General features: G+C 42.6%; 1 protein-coding gene across 2 annotated transcripts in view; it reads right to left on the reverse strand.

Annotated features, from left to right (window-relative positions):
• LOC113960324 (zinc finger protein 462-like) overlaps nt 1-20,200 on the reverse strand; it is an 86,039-nt gene that overhangs the window by 21,180 nt on the left and 44,659 nt on the right. For both annotated transcript variants that reach the window (XM_027669845.1, XM_027669844.1), the window contains exons 7-8: nt 8,398-8,659; nt 5,708-5,844 (exon numbers count right to left, since the gene is read on the reverse strand). In XM_027669845.1, coding sequence (XP_027525646.1) covers nt 5,708-5,844; nt 8,398-8,659 — 399 coding nt within the window. The remainder of the gene's footprint in view (nt 1-5,707; nt 5,845-8,397; nt 8,660-20,200) is intronic.

Genomic DNA, 20,200 nt, shown 5'->3' on the forward strand with positions numbered 1-20,200 from the left:
TCATAGAGAAGATGGAGGTACTGCATAAGGATGTGTGGTGACAGAAAAAGAGGCAATGGGCACAAGTTGCTTCAGAGGCAATTCCATCTGGATATAGGAAAATTATTCACCATGAAAACAATTAAAACATTGGAATAGGTTATTCAGAGAAGAAGTGGAATATCCCTTGATGGAAATATTCAAGACTTGGTTTGACAGGGCCCTGGATAACCTAATCTAAGGTCCTGCTTCCAACAAATAGTTGGACCAGATGTTCTCCAGAAGTAGACTTTTCTATGATTCTATGAATCAAAGTTAAATCAGTCTGAAGAACTGATTGAGCAGAGTAGGTGACACATGATAGAAGGTTCTCAGTGACAAACTGGCAACATCCTCCCGACCATAACAATAATGTTGTAGCTCAGTAAGAATCAACTTCTGCAGGTATTCACTAAGAGACAAAGAGTCTTCATTTCAACTGCATGCTGCCAAATCAAGGACTTGCGATGTCACCATTTTGAAAGCTATAATGTAAGTTAGAGATCTAAAACTGTTTTTTCTCTTTGCTGGAGGGATTTTTGCATAGGAGAGAAGATAATACAGAAAACGGATCAAAACTTTCAATTTTCTGACTTTATACAATATATATTTTATACAATATACTTTTTATTTATTTATATTTTATATATATTTATAAATATTATATAATTATTTTCATTTATATATTTTATACAATATATATTTTTATGCAATATGCTGCTTATTCTACCTGGAGAACAAATGTGCTTAGACCACAACTTGAGACTCTCCTTATTTTATAAATCCAAATGGCTACAAGTAAGGAAGGCTATCTGAGACTGTGCAATATCCCTCAGTCCTGTCTGCACAGCAGCACCTTCTTTCTGTGCACATTAACCCCATCAAAATCCTCTGCATTAGCTGCCACATTTAGATACAATAGATTTTAGTCTGGATATATACACCAGAAAGAAAAAATTTAAGAATGGACCTTAATTCCTTTACAGTCTGGGTGCTTCATGACTGATAAAAATCCCTGCCCTTCCCTTGGGGTCTATAAAACTCTTTAAAGGCTAAATTTTCATTTACATTAAATCCTTTATTCTGTTTTACCTCCCTCAACATCCCTTCCTATTACAGATTTGTTTCAACAGCACAAAGGCTTTGTGCAACTGAAGCTATAGCTATAAAAAAACCCAGGTCTGGTGTCACATATTCAGGGGGTAACCACTTCTACTTCCTACCATTTGGTCAGAAACAGCTCTGTAAAGCTAGCACAACTGCCTTGAACCCATGAAGTGCTACTCCACCATTGCATCTCAGCATTGCCTACTTTTGCTGGAAGTTTGCCTAACTAGACCCAGCAAAATCTCTCTCTCTCTCTGTTTATTTGCATTTGAACTGTCAGACCTTCTCCACTTTATCTTGGGCACAACCATGAACCAGAGAACACTATATCACAAGATATTGGCACCGAAGTCAATATTTGGAGCCCCAGGGTTTCTGTTCCTGGACCCCCACCCTGCCTTCCAAACCTACCTTTTTTCCAGAGTAATCCTGGAGCATACTCTAAATCTGGACAAAATACAACATTATGATACCCTCAAGGATAAACTTGCACCTAAGCAAAAGCACCTCTTGAACCCTTACACTTAGTAAGACAGCTTTGTTATATACTTTTGTTATATCCTTTTTGGGTCCTTGAACAGTCCTTAGCATTTTTCTCAAATGCTCCTTCAAAATAACCTTTACAGCAGAAAGAAGTTTGAATGACATACATCTACTTCACTGCTTTGGTATGGGAAGGAACCTAAATGACTAGCATTGAAAAGTGGTTTGCTATACAACAGATTATGACAGTGGTTGCAACATCAGAAGCTCCTCCAAGAAACATGAAACGTGTTTGCTCATCAGCAATGCAATACTCAAAAACTCTGTCCAAACTGCAAGCAGGCAGGGCACTATCCAAACACACAGGTTTGAATTTTGACAGTCAACAGACCTACAAGTGTGATAACTGTGGGCAGGTGTACTGGGTTTGACTGGAGTACAGTTAATTTTCTTCATAGTAGCCCATGTGGTGCTGTGTTTTGGATTTGTGCTGGAAACAGTGCTGATAGCACAAGGATGTTTTTGTTATTGTTGAGCAGGGCTTGCAAAGCATCAAGGCCTTTTCTGCTTCTCACACAACCAGTAGGCTGGGGGTGCACTAGAAGTTGGGAGGATTTGTTGGAAGAATAAAGATTATGTGTGAACAATTTCTATTGCATTTCTGTGAGCCTTACCAGCCCTGTCGGCGCTCCCGCTGCGCCACCCGTGCCCATCGTTACCACCTGCCCGCTCGTGCCCGCACCCATCACCACGCCGCTCTATCTACCGCTGCTGCTATCCGCTCTCCTGTCCCCGAGTTCGACATCGGATTACGAGGACAGAAAGAGGGACTCAGAGAACCAGGCGCAGCTGCAAGAAAAGCTTTGCAGGCATCTGTAGCAGAATCGATTCCACTGCCTCCAGAAACTCCATTTCAGGGAGGGGGGAGGGGGTGGGATCGTACTGGAGGGATCTGTAAATCTGCTGTTTGAGAGATCAAGGGCTAGTGAGAGTGGAGAGGGTCCGGAGCAGAGATAGAAAGGAATTCTGTGACATGCTATGATAGAGAGAAAATTTAGTCGTTAACTCCTAATGCATTTCCAGTTATAACAGATGTGGGAGACAATAGAAGATATTAAGCCTTAGATTAGATGTTAAAAGAAACTAAATCTATAATTACTCAATATGAGTTGAGATCGAGTTATACTACATCTATGTTACAACATTTCTTTTCTTTTACGTTAATAACATCCTGTGACATTACAGTGATAACTAATATGTTGCTTTCTCTCCACCAGTAGTTACAGTTTTATAGCTACTTCATCTTTTGGAACTCCTAGCCTGACACTACAGCAAGAGAAAAGCAGTGAATTGACAATCAGAGCTCTACTCCTTATCCTCTAACAAAGTCCATTTGGTACTATTTTGATCCTGACAGATACCCTAACCCAAAAAACTTCCTTCCTCATTGTTATTCATGTTTTGAGAAACTCCTGACTTCTCTACATCATGTCTTTTTTTCTAACTTTCTTCTTTTCTTTTCATCCGTATATTTTACTTTATACTTATTAAAAAAAAATCTGTACTTTTCAGCTGAAACAGCTTTTGTAGCACAGCTGTGAGTTGTAATAAGAAAAGCAAAACATAATTTTATCAAAATTATTAGAAGATGTAGATAGTGTACGACATGTCCTATTACAGAATAGAGATACTATAGAATTTTTGTTATTAGCATAAAGGTATTTAGTAAAGGGATTAATGATTCAACAGTTCTTGACACACTTTTGCAAAGCGAAAGGAGGGAGAGAGGGTGTCAACCCCCTTGATTAACCTGCAAAAGTGTTTAATGTGTTAAGTTTTTTGCACACAGGTGTTCTCTAGCTATCTGCATGATGGATGAAGTCTTGGAAAGAAGCTGATACTTCGGAACAAGGTTGATGTTGTTCCTGCAGGTGACTGTGACATCACCAGAAGCTGTTGTAGCTAACAGTTGTCTTAATATTATTAGAACAGTTTTTTGAGCACAGTTTTTTCAGTATTACAAAAGCACAATTTTTAGTATTATGAGCACAATTTTTTCAGTATTTCTAAGGCACATAAGTCTAGAAGTTAAGAAGCACATACATGATAGAAGTTTAGAATTTAAGAAAGTGTGTTGTGTGAACTTTAGATTATTCACTATATATTAGTAAAAGAAATTTTATCTGTTTGGTTAAGAAACTTTAACATTATAAGGTACTAGAGAATTATTATAATTTTTTAGTTTATAAAACACAGTGATATGGAACTCAAAAGTATGTTTGTGTGAAGGTATGTTTGACAGTGGCCACTGTGAGAGTTTGTATGAGTGTATGTGTGTGAATGTATGATGATTAATGTGTTTTGATCTCACAAATACACAAACACCTTTAAATAAAAACAGAAGACACATAAACCAAAACTGAATGGAGTTCCATTTCCAGAAGTGTTTTAGATGGAATAAAAATTTTTAAGAATAAACCCTGAATTTAGAGAAGCACTTTTAAGCAAAATTTAAGAGCACAAACCTTAAGGTCAATAGGTTATTAAGTTTGTTAATGGTAGTGGTATTAATATATGTAATTGTGTTTATTGAAATGTTATGGGTACAATAAGAAATGTTACAGAAATGCAATTTAAATTGTTCAAAACTTGAAAGGGGGATTTGTTGGAAGAATAAAGATTATGTGTGAACAATTTCTATTGCATCTCTGTGAACCTTGCCTTGGCATAATTGGGTGTGGATAGTAAAACTAACTGCGTAGCTAAAATATGGCTACAGGGACTGAAGTTAGAACAAAAGAGGCTTTTTGCCAAGGTCAAGGAGGAGTTTTTGGCAGGTGAACAAGTTTTCTCATCTCATATGGCCACCTGTTGCGGTCCAATTAGCAGTGGACAACAAAGTATGTTTTCCTTATGTATCCAATACTCTGTGAACAAGAATCACACGTCTGAGTGTCATAAGCAGTATATAAGGTGTCTTTCTTCTAATAAAGCCGATCAAACTGATCTGTGAGCATTCTGTCCGTACCCCTCCATCAACAAGGAGACACAGTTGGAACAGCTGATCCCAACTGGCCAAAGTGATATTCCATATCATATGATGTCATGGTCAGCAATAAAAGCTTTGGGAAGAAGAAGGAAGGGGGGAAATGTTCTGAGTGATGGCATTTGTCTTCCCAAGTATCCATTGAACAAGATGAAACCCTGCTCTCCTGGAGATGGCTGAACACCTGCCTGCCCATGGGTGCAATGAATGTATTCCTTGTTTTGCGTGCGTGGTTTTTGCTTTTCCTATTAAACTGTCTTTATCTCAACCCATGAGGTTTCTCACTTTTACCCTTCTGTTTCTTCCCCCCATCCCACTGAAGGGGGAGTGAGCGAGCAGCTGTGTGGGGCTTAGCTTCCCACCAGTGTTAATCCAGAACAGCAGGAATCTCAGCCGAGGGCACCACGAAAGATGTCTCTTCTGAGCTTGTCTTTAGTTAACAGAATAGGAATCCCTAATCCTACTTTTAGATCTATTAAAATGAAAAAAAAGAGGGGGGTAATAAACATCCTAATTTTTGTCTTGTTCCTAAGGACAGGTGAGGAAGGTGTTATGAAGAGAAAAATTTCAAGCAAGGAGTCAAGGAATATTTTAAAGCCCCTAGAGTTAATTGATACATCCTACCACAGTGTTTATGATAGTAAGCACTTTAGAAACACATACATAGGAACAACCTTGGCCTAGGTCCAAGTTGTGAATTAGTCTAAGTAGGTGTTTGGTGACTGTCCTCCCAGACAAAAGGTGCCAGGACAGAACGCTCTTGCTGCTTATGGAGAGCCCAGGGTGGCCCACCAAGGGTAAGGGCTATCTTTCCTGGGGGAAAGGGTTGTTGTAGAGGAAAAGTGCAAAAAGAATTTTAAATCTGGCTTACTTCTACATTGGAAAACTGTATTTCACAGAAAAGAAGTAAGATGTACTAGGGCCTAGTGCCTGATCTATTCAACATATCTGACCTCACATACAGAGAAAAAACTTAATGGATCAATCTGAAAGAGTGGTGTTCAGTTCAGTATTCTCTTTGTTGGATATAGATATATACAGGGACATCTTTACCTCTGTGCAGAACTATATGATCAATCATGTTACGTTTGTATTTGGTGTGATATAGGCAAAGAGGACAACGAAGGTCTTTGGGTCCTTCCTCAGGATCTGCCGAATGTCCAGCTTCCACATGCATAGTAAAAGCAGATCTGTGAAATGGGAGGGAGACATGGAAGCAGTCAGAAGAGGTGTGTATGGAACACTGAAGTGTCACAGTTCTATTACAGAAGTGTTGTATAAAATGGTATAGATAGCACTCAACCTTCTCTCCATAAAGCCACATGGCATTTCATCAGGACTATTCACATAAGCATAGGTATTTGCAGGCTCATATCCCTAAGTAACTGAAAACACATTCTGCACAAGATATTCTTTTGCAGTAATTGATCTATAGTCACATTGCTACAGTTAAGATGGCAAAAGTATTTCCAACTTTTGTACTCATTATTTGCTTGCCTTTGCCAAAGAGAGGCATTTTAGTAAATTGAGTAAAATCGTTTCAACTGTCCTAGACTTTGAAGGATAAAAATTATTTCTGATGGTAAAAAAAAAAAAAAAATCCTCAACGTCCCTCTTTGTAGGACCAGTCCCACAACAGCTAAAATGTTGATTTGAGATATGAAATCAACTTGCACCTACAGTAAAACTGGCACCAAGTTGATAAGTTTGAAAGACTTAATCCCAGAAAGTTTGAGACATCACAATAAAGAACACAACTCTTTTTATGTAACTATGAACATATGTAATTACAGATTGATTTAAGGTAATTTTGTTTAATCCTGGTAGAAGAAAAGGCTACTCTTGTATGAGATCTCTAATGTCCAGCATATAGATACATACCAAATACAATGGGTGAACAATTGACTGAAGAGTCAGGCTCAAAGAGTTGTAGCAAATAGGGTAACATCTGGCTGTTGGCCAGTCACTAGTGGAGTTCCCCAGGGTTCAATTTTAGGACCAGTTCTCCTCAGTGTTTTTATCAATGACCTGGACATAGGAGTTGAGTATACACTAAGTAAGTTTGCCAATGTTATTAAATTAGGAGTAGCTGTTGCTTCCCTCAAGGGTAGGGAGACCTTACAGAGAGGTCTTGATAGAGTAAAGGGCTGGGCAATCACCAACTGTATGAAATTTAACAAGGACAAATGCCGGAGACTGCATCTGGGACAGTGTAATCCTGCACATATGTATGGATTGGGGGACAAGACACTGGAATGCAACCCTGCAGAAAGGAATCTGGGGGGTTTGGTCAACAGTAAGCTCAATATGAGACAACAACGTGCCCTGGCAGCCAAAAGGGTCAACTGTATCCTGGGGTGCACCAGGCACAGTATAGATAACTGGTCAAAAGAAGTGATTATCCCACTAAACTCAGCATTGGTATAGCCTCACATTGAACATTGTGTGCAGTTTTGGTATCCACAATATAAGACCAATATAAAAACATTAGAATGTGTCCAAAGGAGGGCAATAAAGATGGTGAAAGGACTAGAGGGCGTGACTTATGAGGAGATGCTGAGGATGCTAAGTAGCTCAAGTTTGTTCAGCTTAGACTGATGGGTACCCTCATTGCTGTCTACAACTTCCTCATGAGAGGGAGTAGAGATGGAGGTGCTGATGTCTTCTCTCTGGTGTCCGGTGCTAGGATGTGAGGGAATAGCTTAAAGCTGAGTCAGGGGAAGTTCAAATTGAATATTAGGAAAAAGGTTCTTCACTGAGAGGGTGGTTGGTCGCTGGAACAAGCTCCCCAGGGAAGTGGTCATGGCCCCAAGCCCATCAGTGTTTGAGAAGTGTTTGGACAACACTCTTAGATATATATATATAGTTTCACTTTTAGGTTACCCTGTGTGGACCAAGGAGCTGGACTCCATGATCCTTGTGGGTCCCTTCCAACTCAGGATATTCTAAGATTCTGTGATCCTAACAGAAAAGGTTGAACATTATTCTTTAACAGAACCTCTCTCTTTTACCCAACCACACTCCTCAGGACATAATAGCTTTGAGACCTTGAATGTTAGCTAAGGAGGCTATGACTGAGGGTTCAAAATATCAGAAAGGAACTGAGAAACAGCACAACTACATGAACCTTTTTTTCCCTAGGGAACATGGCTAAACACCTCCCCCCTGAAACTTAAAATTTTTCTATGTTTAATTGGATTTGCTGAAATGTTTCTATATGTTGTCAGACACTTTGGAGTATGCTTGATATTTTAACCAGATAAATTGCAGGGGGGGTAGGGTAGGGATTATGAGAACTTTCTTCATAGAGGGAATAGAAATTCTATAACCTACCTAGAACATTTGACTGCCTCATACTTCATGCTAATTGTTCATAAAATATGCCTTATTTCTGTAGAGAAAACTCCTCATACTTGATGGTGACGACCAGCATCTAATTACAAATTGTGAGGGGAAAAAATCCCCGCTCCTTATACTATTTACTGTAGTGGGTACAGTTTACTACAAGTGTTTCTCCTGTTTTCCTTTTCAGTAGATTTTACAGGTTGTTGTAGGAATGAAGAAAAATAATTACGTGGATGCTGCTGTGATCTGGTATGGTATTTTCCATGTTTCTTTCCCTGGTCACCATTGGCCATGTGTCTCTTAGTTACAGTCAGTTCTCACAAAGACTCCTGAAGTCTTTTGAAGTGTTAAAAAAATCCCTTTAGAAGTTCAATTTATTTGTTTTGTACAATACTTACTTAAAGCCTGTATAAAAGGAACAATCTTTGCACTTGAAGAGTTTTTTCCCTCCATGCTTGTCACGGTAATGACGTCGAATGCTCTGTATGTAACCCGAGGAGAATTCACAAAATTCACAGTTAAGGATAGCTTCTGTTTTTTCCATTCCTGCAGCACTCCCAGAAAGTGGGATTTGGCTGATGTTATTGTTCCTGGACAGAACTGCAGACTGGTAGTGGTTCAACTGTTGCTGAACATCAGGAGGTTCCGAGTATGAAGAGTCTATAAAGAAAGAGAAGTTGTCATTCAAGGTGGGTCAATGAAATTTAAAAAGATTCTAGGCCTGCTCCAACAGGTAGCCTTCAGAAGAGATAAGAGGATTACCATTCCTTCATTTAACCTGATTTGTATTCTACAGTGTAAAAGGCAGTCACTTGAGATCAGGCTTTTCAAATCTGATCTGGGGAGGGACAAATATATGAGAGTAACCTATTAAAGACAGAAAGAAAAAGGAAATGGATAGATTATTTCCCTCCCCCTTATACAACCCAACAGAAGGTTGCCATACCATTTTAATGATATTTTTAAAACTCCCACAGACTAGATGATATGTTTCAGCATACAAACTGAAAACTAGAATACTTTATTAAAAAAAAAGGAGGGGAGTCTTGGAAGTTTCCCAATACAGTGATTTGAATGTGGAAGTTAGGAATTCAGCTACTTTGTCCTATATAATCCACAAATGAAAGCAAAGCACAGATGCAACTTCAGTGTAACATTCCTGAAAAGGAAAATATAATGTGATTTAAAAAAAGGATATAAAGCATACCAGCCATATCCTGGTTTTGATACATTTTTAAAGTATAATTCCCTGAGGTAGCATATATATGAATTCTTTAAAACACATATTTGATGGAAATTAATACCATTAATTCAAACCAACTAGTAAAGAGAAACAAAAGACAAACATGCCTGTACAGCTGTACAGCACTCAGTGTGTGGATTTCATCTGTCTTCAAGAGAGTAAAGTCGTTGTTTTATTTTATCACTGCCATATAGTTATATATGCTTTAGAAATGAAAACCAAACCAACAGCAACAACAAAAAGTAGCAAAGAAAACCAAAACATAGGGAGGAAAATGTCTCCAAGCTCCCCAGTTTCATCATCAGGTTTACAGCAGAGACATGAAAGTGTCTTGTAAAATGATTCAAGATTTTTTTGTTTCTTCTGAGTCATATGAGCAGGGACTGGAACAGAATATATTTATCCTTTCTTCTCATTACTTCTACAGCAGGTTTGCTCACAGTGAGTTCTAACAGCTGCTTCCAGCCTGCCATGAGGAAAATGAAAGCAACTGTGGGAAAGGAAAAAAACCACACTTCACACCAAAATTTTATCCAATTAAAATACATGACTCTTCTGCTCAAACTTACTTAAGAAATTCACAGGCAGTCAGTGGTGGATGGAGAGGCACTTTGTGTGTGTGTGGGTGGTATGTACATCTCTGAGGGGAATGCAGCCTGTGGGCAACCCATGTTGGAGCAGACACACAAGTGAGGCAACAACCAATTATTAGGAACTGCAGTATTTCAACCAATTGCAACCAATCCTATAACTAACATGGTTGCACAGGTTGAGACCTGACAGAAACACCACAAGAGGCCTTAGGAGTACCTGAGAGCAAACAGTGGAAACCCTCAGCTCTGCACCCAGACTGCATGTTGTGCAGCTGGATCTACTACATTGACCCATCCAACTTTGTACTGGTTCATACAGAATCATGCCATCTCTCCTGTGGGCCAGGGAGGTCATGTTAGAAACCATTATGATGACCCATTTAGCTTCTCTCCTGGACTATGTTGTCCCTCCCATGGAACAGGGAAATCATATCACTTGTTAACATCAATTATATCTGCAACTATAAATACTTTAGTATCTGAACCCATTTAGTTTCCACACTGCCAATTCAGTCTCAAACTGCAGCAATGAATTACTGCAGTTTACTGGTATGCTTACTGGAAAACCAAAAGTAGTCTTAGTGACTCAGTAAGGAGTGGAGAGAGACAATATTTCCAGAAGTGCCTAAAAAACAATTTGACCATTGTGAAAAATTTATCCAGAGTATAGGTCCAATGACTCACACAAACTGTCTGTCAACTCTGCTGAAAATTATCATCTCTTTCAAAAGAACCTACATATATGAAAGGAACTCATGGTCTTGATGCCTTAAGCCCCTAATGGTTTTTTTTCAACACCTAAATCCCACGGCAACAGTTGGTGGCCCGTATGGGGAGACCCAGACCGGGACTTCTTCAGACTGGAAACTTTCATCGTGCAGGAATATTCCTCAGCAAACCGGTTTTTATCTGAGATAATTCCAACCCCGGTCTGAGAAGCCCAGCTCCACAGAACCCACGGAAGCAAGCACGGAGCATAGAGGTGAGATAAGAAAAGAGCGAATAAGGAAACGGTACCTATTTGGTTGGTTAGCAGCTGCGGGAAAGTTTTGTGTTTTGTGTTCCAGGATAGGGAACACAGGTTCCTGAAAAGTTTGCTTAAAAGACTTGGGCCCAGATAGTCGCGAAAGTCGCTTTTCAGGAGGTGAACGGGTAGTTCACCAGTTACCCAGGTCAGAGCGGGTCAGTCTAGGGCTGTTTGGTTTGGAAGGGATGCCCTCCGGTGCTCTGACGCTGTGGAAGAGCCGGTGGGGCTCTGGAGTCAGTGTGACTCAGTAAATAGCTGAGGGGTTACGTAACAGCTTTGTAACCTAAAGGTAGTAAGTTTGAAACCCAGTGTGTGACTGTGGTTTGTTTTTGTTTTACGAGCATGGGTTGGGTGGATTCAAAAGTTGAGATCCCTAAAGAATCCCCCTTGAGAATGGTTTTGAAACATTGGAAAACTTTGGCTGGTTCTGAAACACCTTTAAAGAAGGAAGAACTGTGTAGGCTGTGTATGGATGCCTGGCCGTTGTTTGGACAAATGAGAGGGGTGGCTTGGCCAGAATTCGGTTCCTCTGAGCTAGACGTGGTACTGAAGTTAATTTCGCTCCTCAATGCGGAGCAAAAATGGGATGAAATCAGATACCCGGAATTGTTTATGTTTTTGTTAACACGCCCTGGATTGAGGGGAGAGAAGAGAAACGAAAGTTCAGAGAGGGCGGAAAAATCGGAAGTGGAGTCAGAAAAAGGAGGAAAAGATCGAGGTAAAACCCCCGTCCCACGAGTTTTATTTAAAAACACGGGGAATGGTGATTTAAATGTGTTAGTGTCACCTAATGAGAGAGAAAGCAGCCCGGAAGAGGCTGGAGCTGCAGGAGGAGCGGTTCCTGGACCGGCTCCTGCTGAGCAGGCAGGAGCCATTGGTGGACCCCCTGGTGTGGATCTGGCTGCACTGGGAGGGATTAGGCAAATAAAGTTTCTGGAGAAGTTAGTTTGGGTCCAACTGGAGCGAGTCCTGTCGGTTTAGTTGGAATGTGCACAGAGGTGCAGATGACATCGACCTTTGTTGGAGCTGCTTGCAGAGCGGCAGAGCAGAGCGAGAGTTATGCAGATGCTGCAAGGTTGGCTAGCCCAGGAATAACAGGAGAAACTCCTGGTCCCACAGGGGCAATGGCTGCGGGGTCTGCCCTGCCTGTTCCAGTGAGCGGGGAAGCAGTTTGTAGCTCTGCAGCAGCTAGTAGCTTTGCCGGAGCAGATAAAGTTGTCTTAGCAACAGCAGAAGTGAGCTCGAAAGGAGAAGAACAAGTAACAGCTAAAGTTGATAGTTGCATCGGTAACGGAGTAAGAACGGTGAAGGCTGAAAAGTCAGCTTTTAGTAAGGTTGCTTTTGGTATAGTAACATCAGAGAAAGTTATTATAGATGCGGCATCTGTTGTAGAAACAAAAGAGATTTTAGAAGTCACAGCGAAAGCCAGTGCAGAGACGGCGGCAGGTGTAGGAGTCACTGATCTAGACAGTGACAGTGAAGCGAAGGCGTCGGCCCCAGGGGGGGCGACGGCCCCAAATGTAGAGGTGTTTGTGAGAGCAAGTAGCCCAGCACCACAGATGGGTGCTCAGGCAGTTGATTTTATCAGTGGTGATAGCGATATAAGAACTGTTAGAGCGGAGTTGCATGCCCCAAGTGCAAGAGATATGAGTTGGGTAAAAATGTACGAAACCAAGCAAAGAGCAAATGAATCACCCACAGAGTTTCTAAACAGATTAAAGGATGTCATCAAGAAATATACTGACATAGACATCGAATCAGATATGGGAAAGAAAAATCTGGTATATTTGTTTGTGGGACAGTCCACAAACGATATAAAGAAGAAATTATTTGAGATAGCTTGGGCAGTATATCAGAACAAAAAGCAGAAAGCTAGTACGGTGGGCAGTGACACGATTATAAGAACAACAGTTACTGCAGCAACGGAACTCCCGGCTCAGAGAGCAGGGGAGGTTTCTGGAATGGTCGTTACCACGGCAACGGAACTGACTGGCGCGGTGAAGAAAAAAGTGTTGCCTGTGTGTGATACAGCGAAAATGCATGTGACAGAGAAGGTGAGATTGGAGCAGGGAGCGATCCTGAAGCTTAAGACTGTAGTGAGCATAGTAAAGCGGGGACAGGAAAAACTAGTCCCAGTCATTGCTCCGACCGATGAGGAGGTTTTGGCTCCTATTGGTATGGTCCAGGCAGAGATGGCAAATGCGAGTGCCGGGAAGGCTATGAGACCGTTGAGCGTAGCAGCGCGAGAGAGAACTGGGGCCACTGACTTTGCAGAAGTGGCGGGACCCAGCTCTGCCTCTGCTGTTTCGGGAACCGCCTCAGGTGTGACAGGTGCGACCAGAGGTCGGCAAAGAACAAAGACACCGAGAGCTGCGAGAAAGGGGGGGGGGGGGGGTAGCTCCTTCCCCTGTAACATCTAACCCCACGCAGGCAGCTGCAGTGAGTGCAAGTGCTTTAGGAATTTTAATGCCACCCGACGAATTCATAGTTGTTATAACAATAAAGATGCCTGCTCCCATAACAAGCGGAGCAGAGTCGAGAGTCAGAGCGGCCAGTACCCCGCCTATTCCAACGTATAGGAAAGGAAAAGAGAAATCATGTGACCGTCGCAGGCGCCGGCACCCCTCTGCGAGTGCCGGGGTAGCGTTAACCACAGGCACAGAAAGAGTGAGTCCAACTGTGGGACAAGCAAAATCTAGGTTTAGTACAGGAGCTACTGTCGCCTCTGCAGACGGAACGGGAGCTGCAGAGAGTGCACAAGCAAATAATTTCCTAGCTGCAATTCATAACACCTTAGCGGCTGCGAACAAGAGAACGGTGTCAGTGGTTAGAGTCCCAGCCCAGTCTAACACCGGACCCTCCACTCCTCCCATCAGACCGAAAGGGGGGAAGGGAGGACAGAAGCAGTGTAAATTCCCGGTGAACACAAAAACTAAAACCCGCCGGTGCAATATATGTCATAAGATGATAAGGTGATGCTTTGGAAACTGTGGGAGCTAAGTCTAAGGGAAAAGAAACTATCTACTAACCCTTTCATCCCCTGTCTTTTAAAACTGCCACAGGCTCATAACCTGTGAAAGAACATTCCTACCCTAACTCAGTAAGGGGGGAATATTGATTTGTCTTAAATGTAAACTTAAAAATGTGTCAGAAGTTAACTGTTCACAGACAGTCTGTTCCAGCAAACAAACCTGGAAACTACCACTAAAATTCAAGCTGAGAAACCATGGGAACAACTTTTATGCAGGAGTAGACAAATGACTTAACTGCAAATGAAATACACCAGATCAAGAGTGAGTAGATAAAGGTCTTCTGACACAATTGAAAATCAACTTGCACTAAAGGTGGTACAGAAACATATACATACATTGTAATTATTGTGTTTCTTTTGTTACTCTCTATTTTATATTATTTTAAACTTCGCTTATTGTTAGCTTCATTGCTAAGAATTGAAAGCTTATATTGCTTTTACTTTTGTTATATGAATTGCTTGAAAACTTGCAATGTTTATACTTGCGCATATCTCGTTCCAACGACAATTTGTAAACATCTATCTCTCTGACTACTGCAGCTTGTAGAAGAATTTCCCCTAAAAGTAGTTTGATGAAAAGTCCATAGAATTTTCATGTGATTGTAGAAACGTGTTTATCTATTTATGTTTTTAAGATGCTTTTTATCTAGTGTCATCTAGGAATATATGTGAACCTGAATTTACATAAGAAGTCCTGCACTGAGACTAAGGACGGATGAGAGAGTGTCATCAATGCTGTAATGAAAAGTACAGTGACCCTTTGCCTGGATGCCATCACAACTTCTGTAAATCAGCGGTACTGCTCCAGCATGCTCAACACTGCATCATGAGGATCCTGGTTCTGACTGCTAACCAGGAATTTACAGCACTGCAACAGCACTAGTTCTGTGAACTCTCCAATAAGGTCCTAAAAATCTGACTTGCACCATTGCTTACAATCCTTGAGACAATCTGGTAACATCGTTGTTGGAATAATTAGTTTAAGTTGCTTAAATAGTTTACTGAGAATGCTTTCTTAGCTTTATTGTTTCATTGATATTCATATATCTATAAATGCACCTATTTTAACAGGTGAAGAAGCTTTTATCCATGGAGGCAAGGAGTCCCTGTAAGACTACTCCATGAGGTAAAGATGATTGACTGCAGTCTGGGACAGGTTGGAACAGGACAACCTGCCCCCGGTAAGGCCTAGAATTTGTCCGGAGAGTATAAACTCTCTGTGGTGAGCTACTGGCACTGCCAGGGTGCTTTTTGCATCCAGATGCAGTCTACTTCAGGTAAGCTCTTGACTGGCCTGTTAAATCTGTGACTGGCAGTTAATCGCTTTATGTGATAAAAGCACAAGCTCCTCTCTCAGAAGATTGAAATACAGGAATTCCAAGATCCAAAATTCCTGTGAAATTGTCATCAGACAGAGTCACACTTCATCAACTCCCTAGTTGCATAAAGAAGTTTATCTGAAGAATTGTTTAATGTTTTAAGATCTGCTTTGCAGGAACTGCACAAATTCATCGTGTCATCTAAGTCTGTGAGGCTGGACACTCCTGTTCATCTGTTCCAGCCCAAGGACTGAGTTTATGTTACACTGAGACTGAAACTCCTGCAAGCCAAATAGAAAGAACTGTTTTCAAGTCCAACAAACCATCTCCAACGTGGACAGAGTTATCATCAAAGACCCTGAATTTCACCCAGGAAGAAAAAACCTCTGTTCCTGAGACGAGTAGAGCAGCAAAGACTGTTACAAGGACTGTTAAAATAGTGTTTAAGTTTTCCTCTCTTGTTTATTTCCAGAACTTGTCTCCAGAACTCCCGATTGGAGGCCAGAGTAGACCAGTTATGTTGATCAATATGACCAAGGCTGAGATGTTGTTTCAGGGAGTCCTTGTATCTTCTCTTCGGGGCTCCTCTCTTGCGGTAGCTGGTGGCAAGTTCACCATAGAGCACGATATTAGGGAGGCGGTGGTCCTTCATCCTAGAGACGTGCCTTGCCCACTGCAGCTGTGTTCTCAGTAACATGGCCTCAATACTTGTGACTGCTGCTTGTTCTAGAACAGATGTATTGGTCACATAATCTGACCAGTGGATGTTTAGGATTGTACGGAGGCAGCGTTGATGGAAGTGTTCTAGGAGTCGCAGGTGGTGGCGGTGGATGACCCATGATTCAGATCCATATAAGAGAGTAGACAGCACTATGGCTCTGTAAACACTGATCTTTGTACTTTTCTTCAAGTGTTTATTTCGCCAAACTCTTTTATGGAGTTTTCCGAAAGCTCTCTATGCCTTTGCTAACCTGTTGTCTATCTCTCCGTCAATCTTACCATCCGAGGAGATGAGGTTGCCTAGGTAATTAAACTGCTGGACTGATTTGAGTTCTGATTCGCCAATGGTGATATGGGGATGATGGAATACTTCCTGAGGTGTAGGTTGATGGAGAACTTCAGTCTTCTTTAAGCTGACTTCCAGCCCAAAGAGCTCAGCAGTCTCAGTAAAGCAGGATGTTAAACGCTGCAGAGCTGCTTCTGTGTGGGCAACAAGGGCGGCGTCATCAGCATAAAGCAGCTCACAGACGATGGTTTAAGGTCTTAGTATGGGCCTTCAGTCGCCTTAGGTTGAATAGGCTTCCATCAGTATGATATCGAATGTAGGTACCGTCCTGATCATCGAGGTCTGCAGTGGCCCTTTGGAACATCATGCTGAAAAAGATTGTGAATAGGGTTGGTGCAAGAAGGCAACCTTGTTTCACACCGTTAGTTATTAGAAAGGGCTCAGAAAGTGCATCGCCATATCTGACTTGACCATGCTGATCCTCATGGAGTGAGATGATCATTTTAAGGAACTTGGGGGGACAACCTAAACGTTCCAAAATCTGCCATAGACCTTTTCTGCTCACAGTATCAAAAGCCTTGGTGAGATCAACAAAGGTTACATAGAGACCTTTGTTCTGTTCCCTACGCTTCTCTTGCAGTTGTCTGAGAACAAATCCCATGTCTGTGGTACTCCTGTTGGCTCTGAAACCACATTGGATTTCAGGAAGAAGTTCTTCTGCTCTAGCGGATATTAGTCTGTTCAGAAGTATTCTTGCCAGGGTCTTGCCAGCAATGGAGGGCAAGGGTAATTTGAGCAGTCTGATTTATCTCCCTTCATCTTATACAAGGTCATGATGACTGCATCACGAAGGTCTGATGGTAGTTCACCTAGTTCCCAACAGTGCACCACAAACTCGTGGAGTGCTTGGCCCCCATACTTCCAGACTTTGGGTGGAATTCCATCAACCCCAGCTGCCTTGCCAATTTTCACCTGCTGTATGACCTTAAGGGTTTCTTCCATAGTAGGGGCAGTATCCAATTCATTCTTCACCGGTTGTTGTGTGATGGACTGAATTGCTGAGTCTTGAACTACACGGTTGGTACTGAAAAGAGTCTGAAAGTGTTCAGACCATCGATTCAGAATGGAGGTTTTATCTGTCAGAAGCATTTGACCATCAGCGCTGAGTAGAGGGCTTTGTACCTGGTATCTAGGCCCGTACGCTGTTTTCAGGGCCTCATAGAATCCTCTGTGATCACCCCTATCTGCGCATAATTGAGTTTTTACAGCTAGATTGATCCACCACTTGTTCTGGATGTCACAGAGTTTCTGTTGGAGCTTGCTGCATGCAAGACGAAAGGCTGCTTTTCTTACATGACAGGATGGCTGAGCAAGGTGTGCTTGGTGAACAGATCTCTTCTTCCTCAACAATTCCTGGATCTCTTGATTGTTTTCATCAAACCAGTCCTTGTTCTTCTTGAAGGAGAACCCTAATGGCTCTTCAGAGGACTGCAGGATGCTATTTTTAATATGGTGCTGTGCTGGTTTAAAGATAAACCAGCAGGGGAAATGAACTCAACTCAAAAGAGAGATTATATGTCAGAATAACAATTTAATAGAAAAACACAATAAGGACAATTATACAGACAAACAATTGGTTTTAACCCACAAAACACAAATATATAACCCAGTACCCTGGGGCATGAACAGAGTGGTGTTCTTTGGGCCCCCCTGAGTCCAAAGTAAAAGGAGAGGGAAAAAACCTGTTGGTGAGAGTGCTGTTGCAGTCTGGTCAAGAGTGGTGGTTGCAGTCTGGTTGAAAAGTGGTGGTTGCAGTCCAGTCGAGAGTGGTGGTCTGCAGTCTGGTTGAGAGCGGTGGCCTGCAGTCCTCCTCTGGATCCCACGAGTGGTGAAAAGGTTCCAAAACTCCAAGTTTATATATTCTCCAGTTCAGGCAGGAATGCTCAGTCCTTCTCTCAGAGCAGGGAATTCCATAAAAGGGTATGAGGACAGGAACATCTTCCTATTTCGCAGGCCTCTACTGATAACAGTTTCTGGGGAATGGCATGGAAGGCTATAGAATACACAGGTTTGGGCTACACCCGTCCAGTGATGAATCGGTCCCAGTTGTTCTAACTAGGACATTATCCACCCCTTATTCTATGCCATCCATGTCATGCCCAAATTAACCCCCTTAAAAACTATATCTCCTTAAAACTATATACACCTATATATATACACAATGAAACATTACAGACCATTCTCACTCAAAATTAGGTCCCCTTGTGGTAAACAACGTGTCTCCCCATCTTTTTGCATTACCCACCAGGTGAAACCAGGTCCTTGAGCAAAAACAATCCCTCGGATGGGTTTGCCTTTGCTTGAGGTGGGACTAATCCAAACAGTCTTCCCTAACGTTCCTCTCATATGCACCACGGGGACTTTATCTCCATCTACAGTATGCAAAGGTTCTGATTGGGCAGGGTCAGCTCGATTGATGGAGCCTCGGGTGTTGACCAACCAGGTGACCTTTGCTAAATGCAGCTCCCAGTGTTTGAGAGTCTCCCCACACAGTGCCTTCAGGGTGGTTTTCAGCAGTCCGTTGCACCGCTCAACTTCTCCAGTCGCTGGTGCATGGTAGGGGATATGATACACCCACTCAATGCCGTGCTCTTTGGCCCAGGTGTCTACGAGGCCATTCCTGAAATGGGTGCCATTATCAGACTCAATTCTCTCCGGGGTGCCGTGTCGCCACAGGACTTGTTTTTCGAGGCCCAGGATGGTATTCCGAGCAGTGGCATGAGGCACGGGGTATGTCTCCAGCCATCCAGTACTTCCTTCTACCATGGTCAGTACGTAGCACTTGCCTTGGGGGGTTTTGGGGAGCGTGATGTAGTCAACTTGCCAGGCTTCCCCATACCTGTACTTCGACCACCGTCCACCATACCATAGAGGTTTCACCCGCTTGGCCTGCTTGATGGCAGTACATGTCTCACAGTCATGGATGACCTGTGAGATGATGCCCTTGTTTAAGTCCACCCCTCGGTCACGAACCCATCTGTATGTTGCATCTCTCCCCTGGTGACTGGAGGCATCATGGGCCCATCGAGCCAGAAATAATTCTCCTTTGTGTTGCCAATCCAGATCTACCTGAGACACTTTAATCCTGGCAGTTCGGTCCGCCTGCTCGTTGTTACGATGCTCCTCATTAGCCTGTTTCTTGCATACATGAGCATCTACGTGACCGACTTTCACACTCAGCTTCTCTACCCGGTCAACAATGTCCTGCCACATCTCCGCCGCCCAGATGGGTTTCCCTTGGTGCTGCCAGTTGGCCTTTTTCCATCGCTCCAGCCATCCCCACAGAGCATTGGCCACCATCCATGAGTCAGTGCAGAGATAGAGTCTTGGCCACTTCTCTCGTTCAGCTATATCCAAAGCCAACTGAACGGCTTTAAGCTCTGCAAGCTGACTTGACCCACCTTGTCCTTCGGTCACTTCTGCAACTCGCCATGTGGGACTCCATACGACTGCCTTCCATTTTCAGTTTGTCCCTACAATGCGACAGGAGCCATCCGTGAAGAGCGCATATCGCCTTTCATCTGCTGGTAGCTTGTCATATGGTGGGGCCTCCTCAGCCCATGTCACCTGCTCCTCTTCTTCTTCAGAGGATAGTCTGAAATTCTCACCTTCGGGTCAATTGGTGATGATTTCCAGAATCCCAGGGCAATTAGGATTCCCTATCCGGGTTCGCTGCGTGATCAGAGCGATCCACTTACTCCATGTGGCATCGGTGGCGTGATGTGTAGAAGGAACTCTTGCCTTGAACATCCAGCCCAGCACTGGTAGTCGGGGTGCCAGGAGGAGCTGCACTTCGGTGCCGATCACTTCTGAGGCAGCTCAAACTCCTTCATAGGCAGCCAGGATCTCTTTCTCAGTTGGTGTATAGCTGGTTTCAGATCCTTTGTATCCCCAACTCCAAAATCCCAGTGGTCGTCCTCGG

The sequence above is a fragment of the Corapipo altera genome, unplaced genomic scaffold (assembly GCF_003945725.1).
Source record: "Corapipo altera isolate COAL_440 unplaced genomic scaffold, ASM394572v1 59576, whole genome shotgun sequence".
Taxonomy (NCBI): domain Eukaryota; kingdom Metazoa; phylum Chordata; class Aves; order Passeriformes; family Pipridae; genus Corapipo; species Corapipo altera.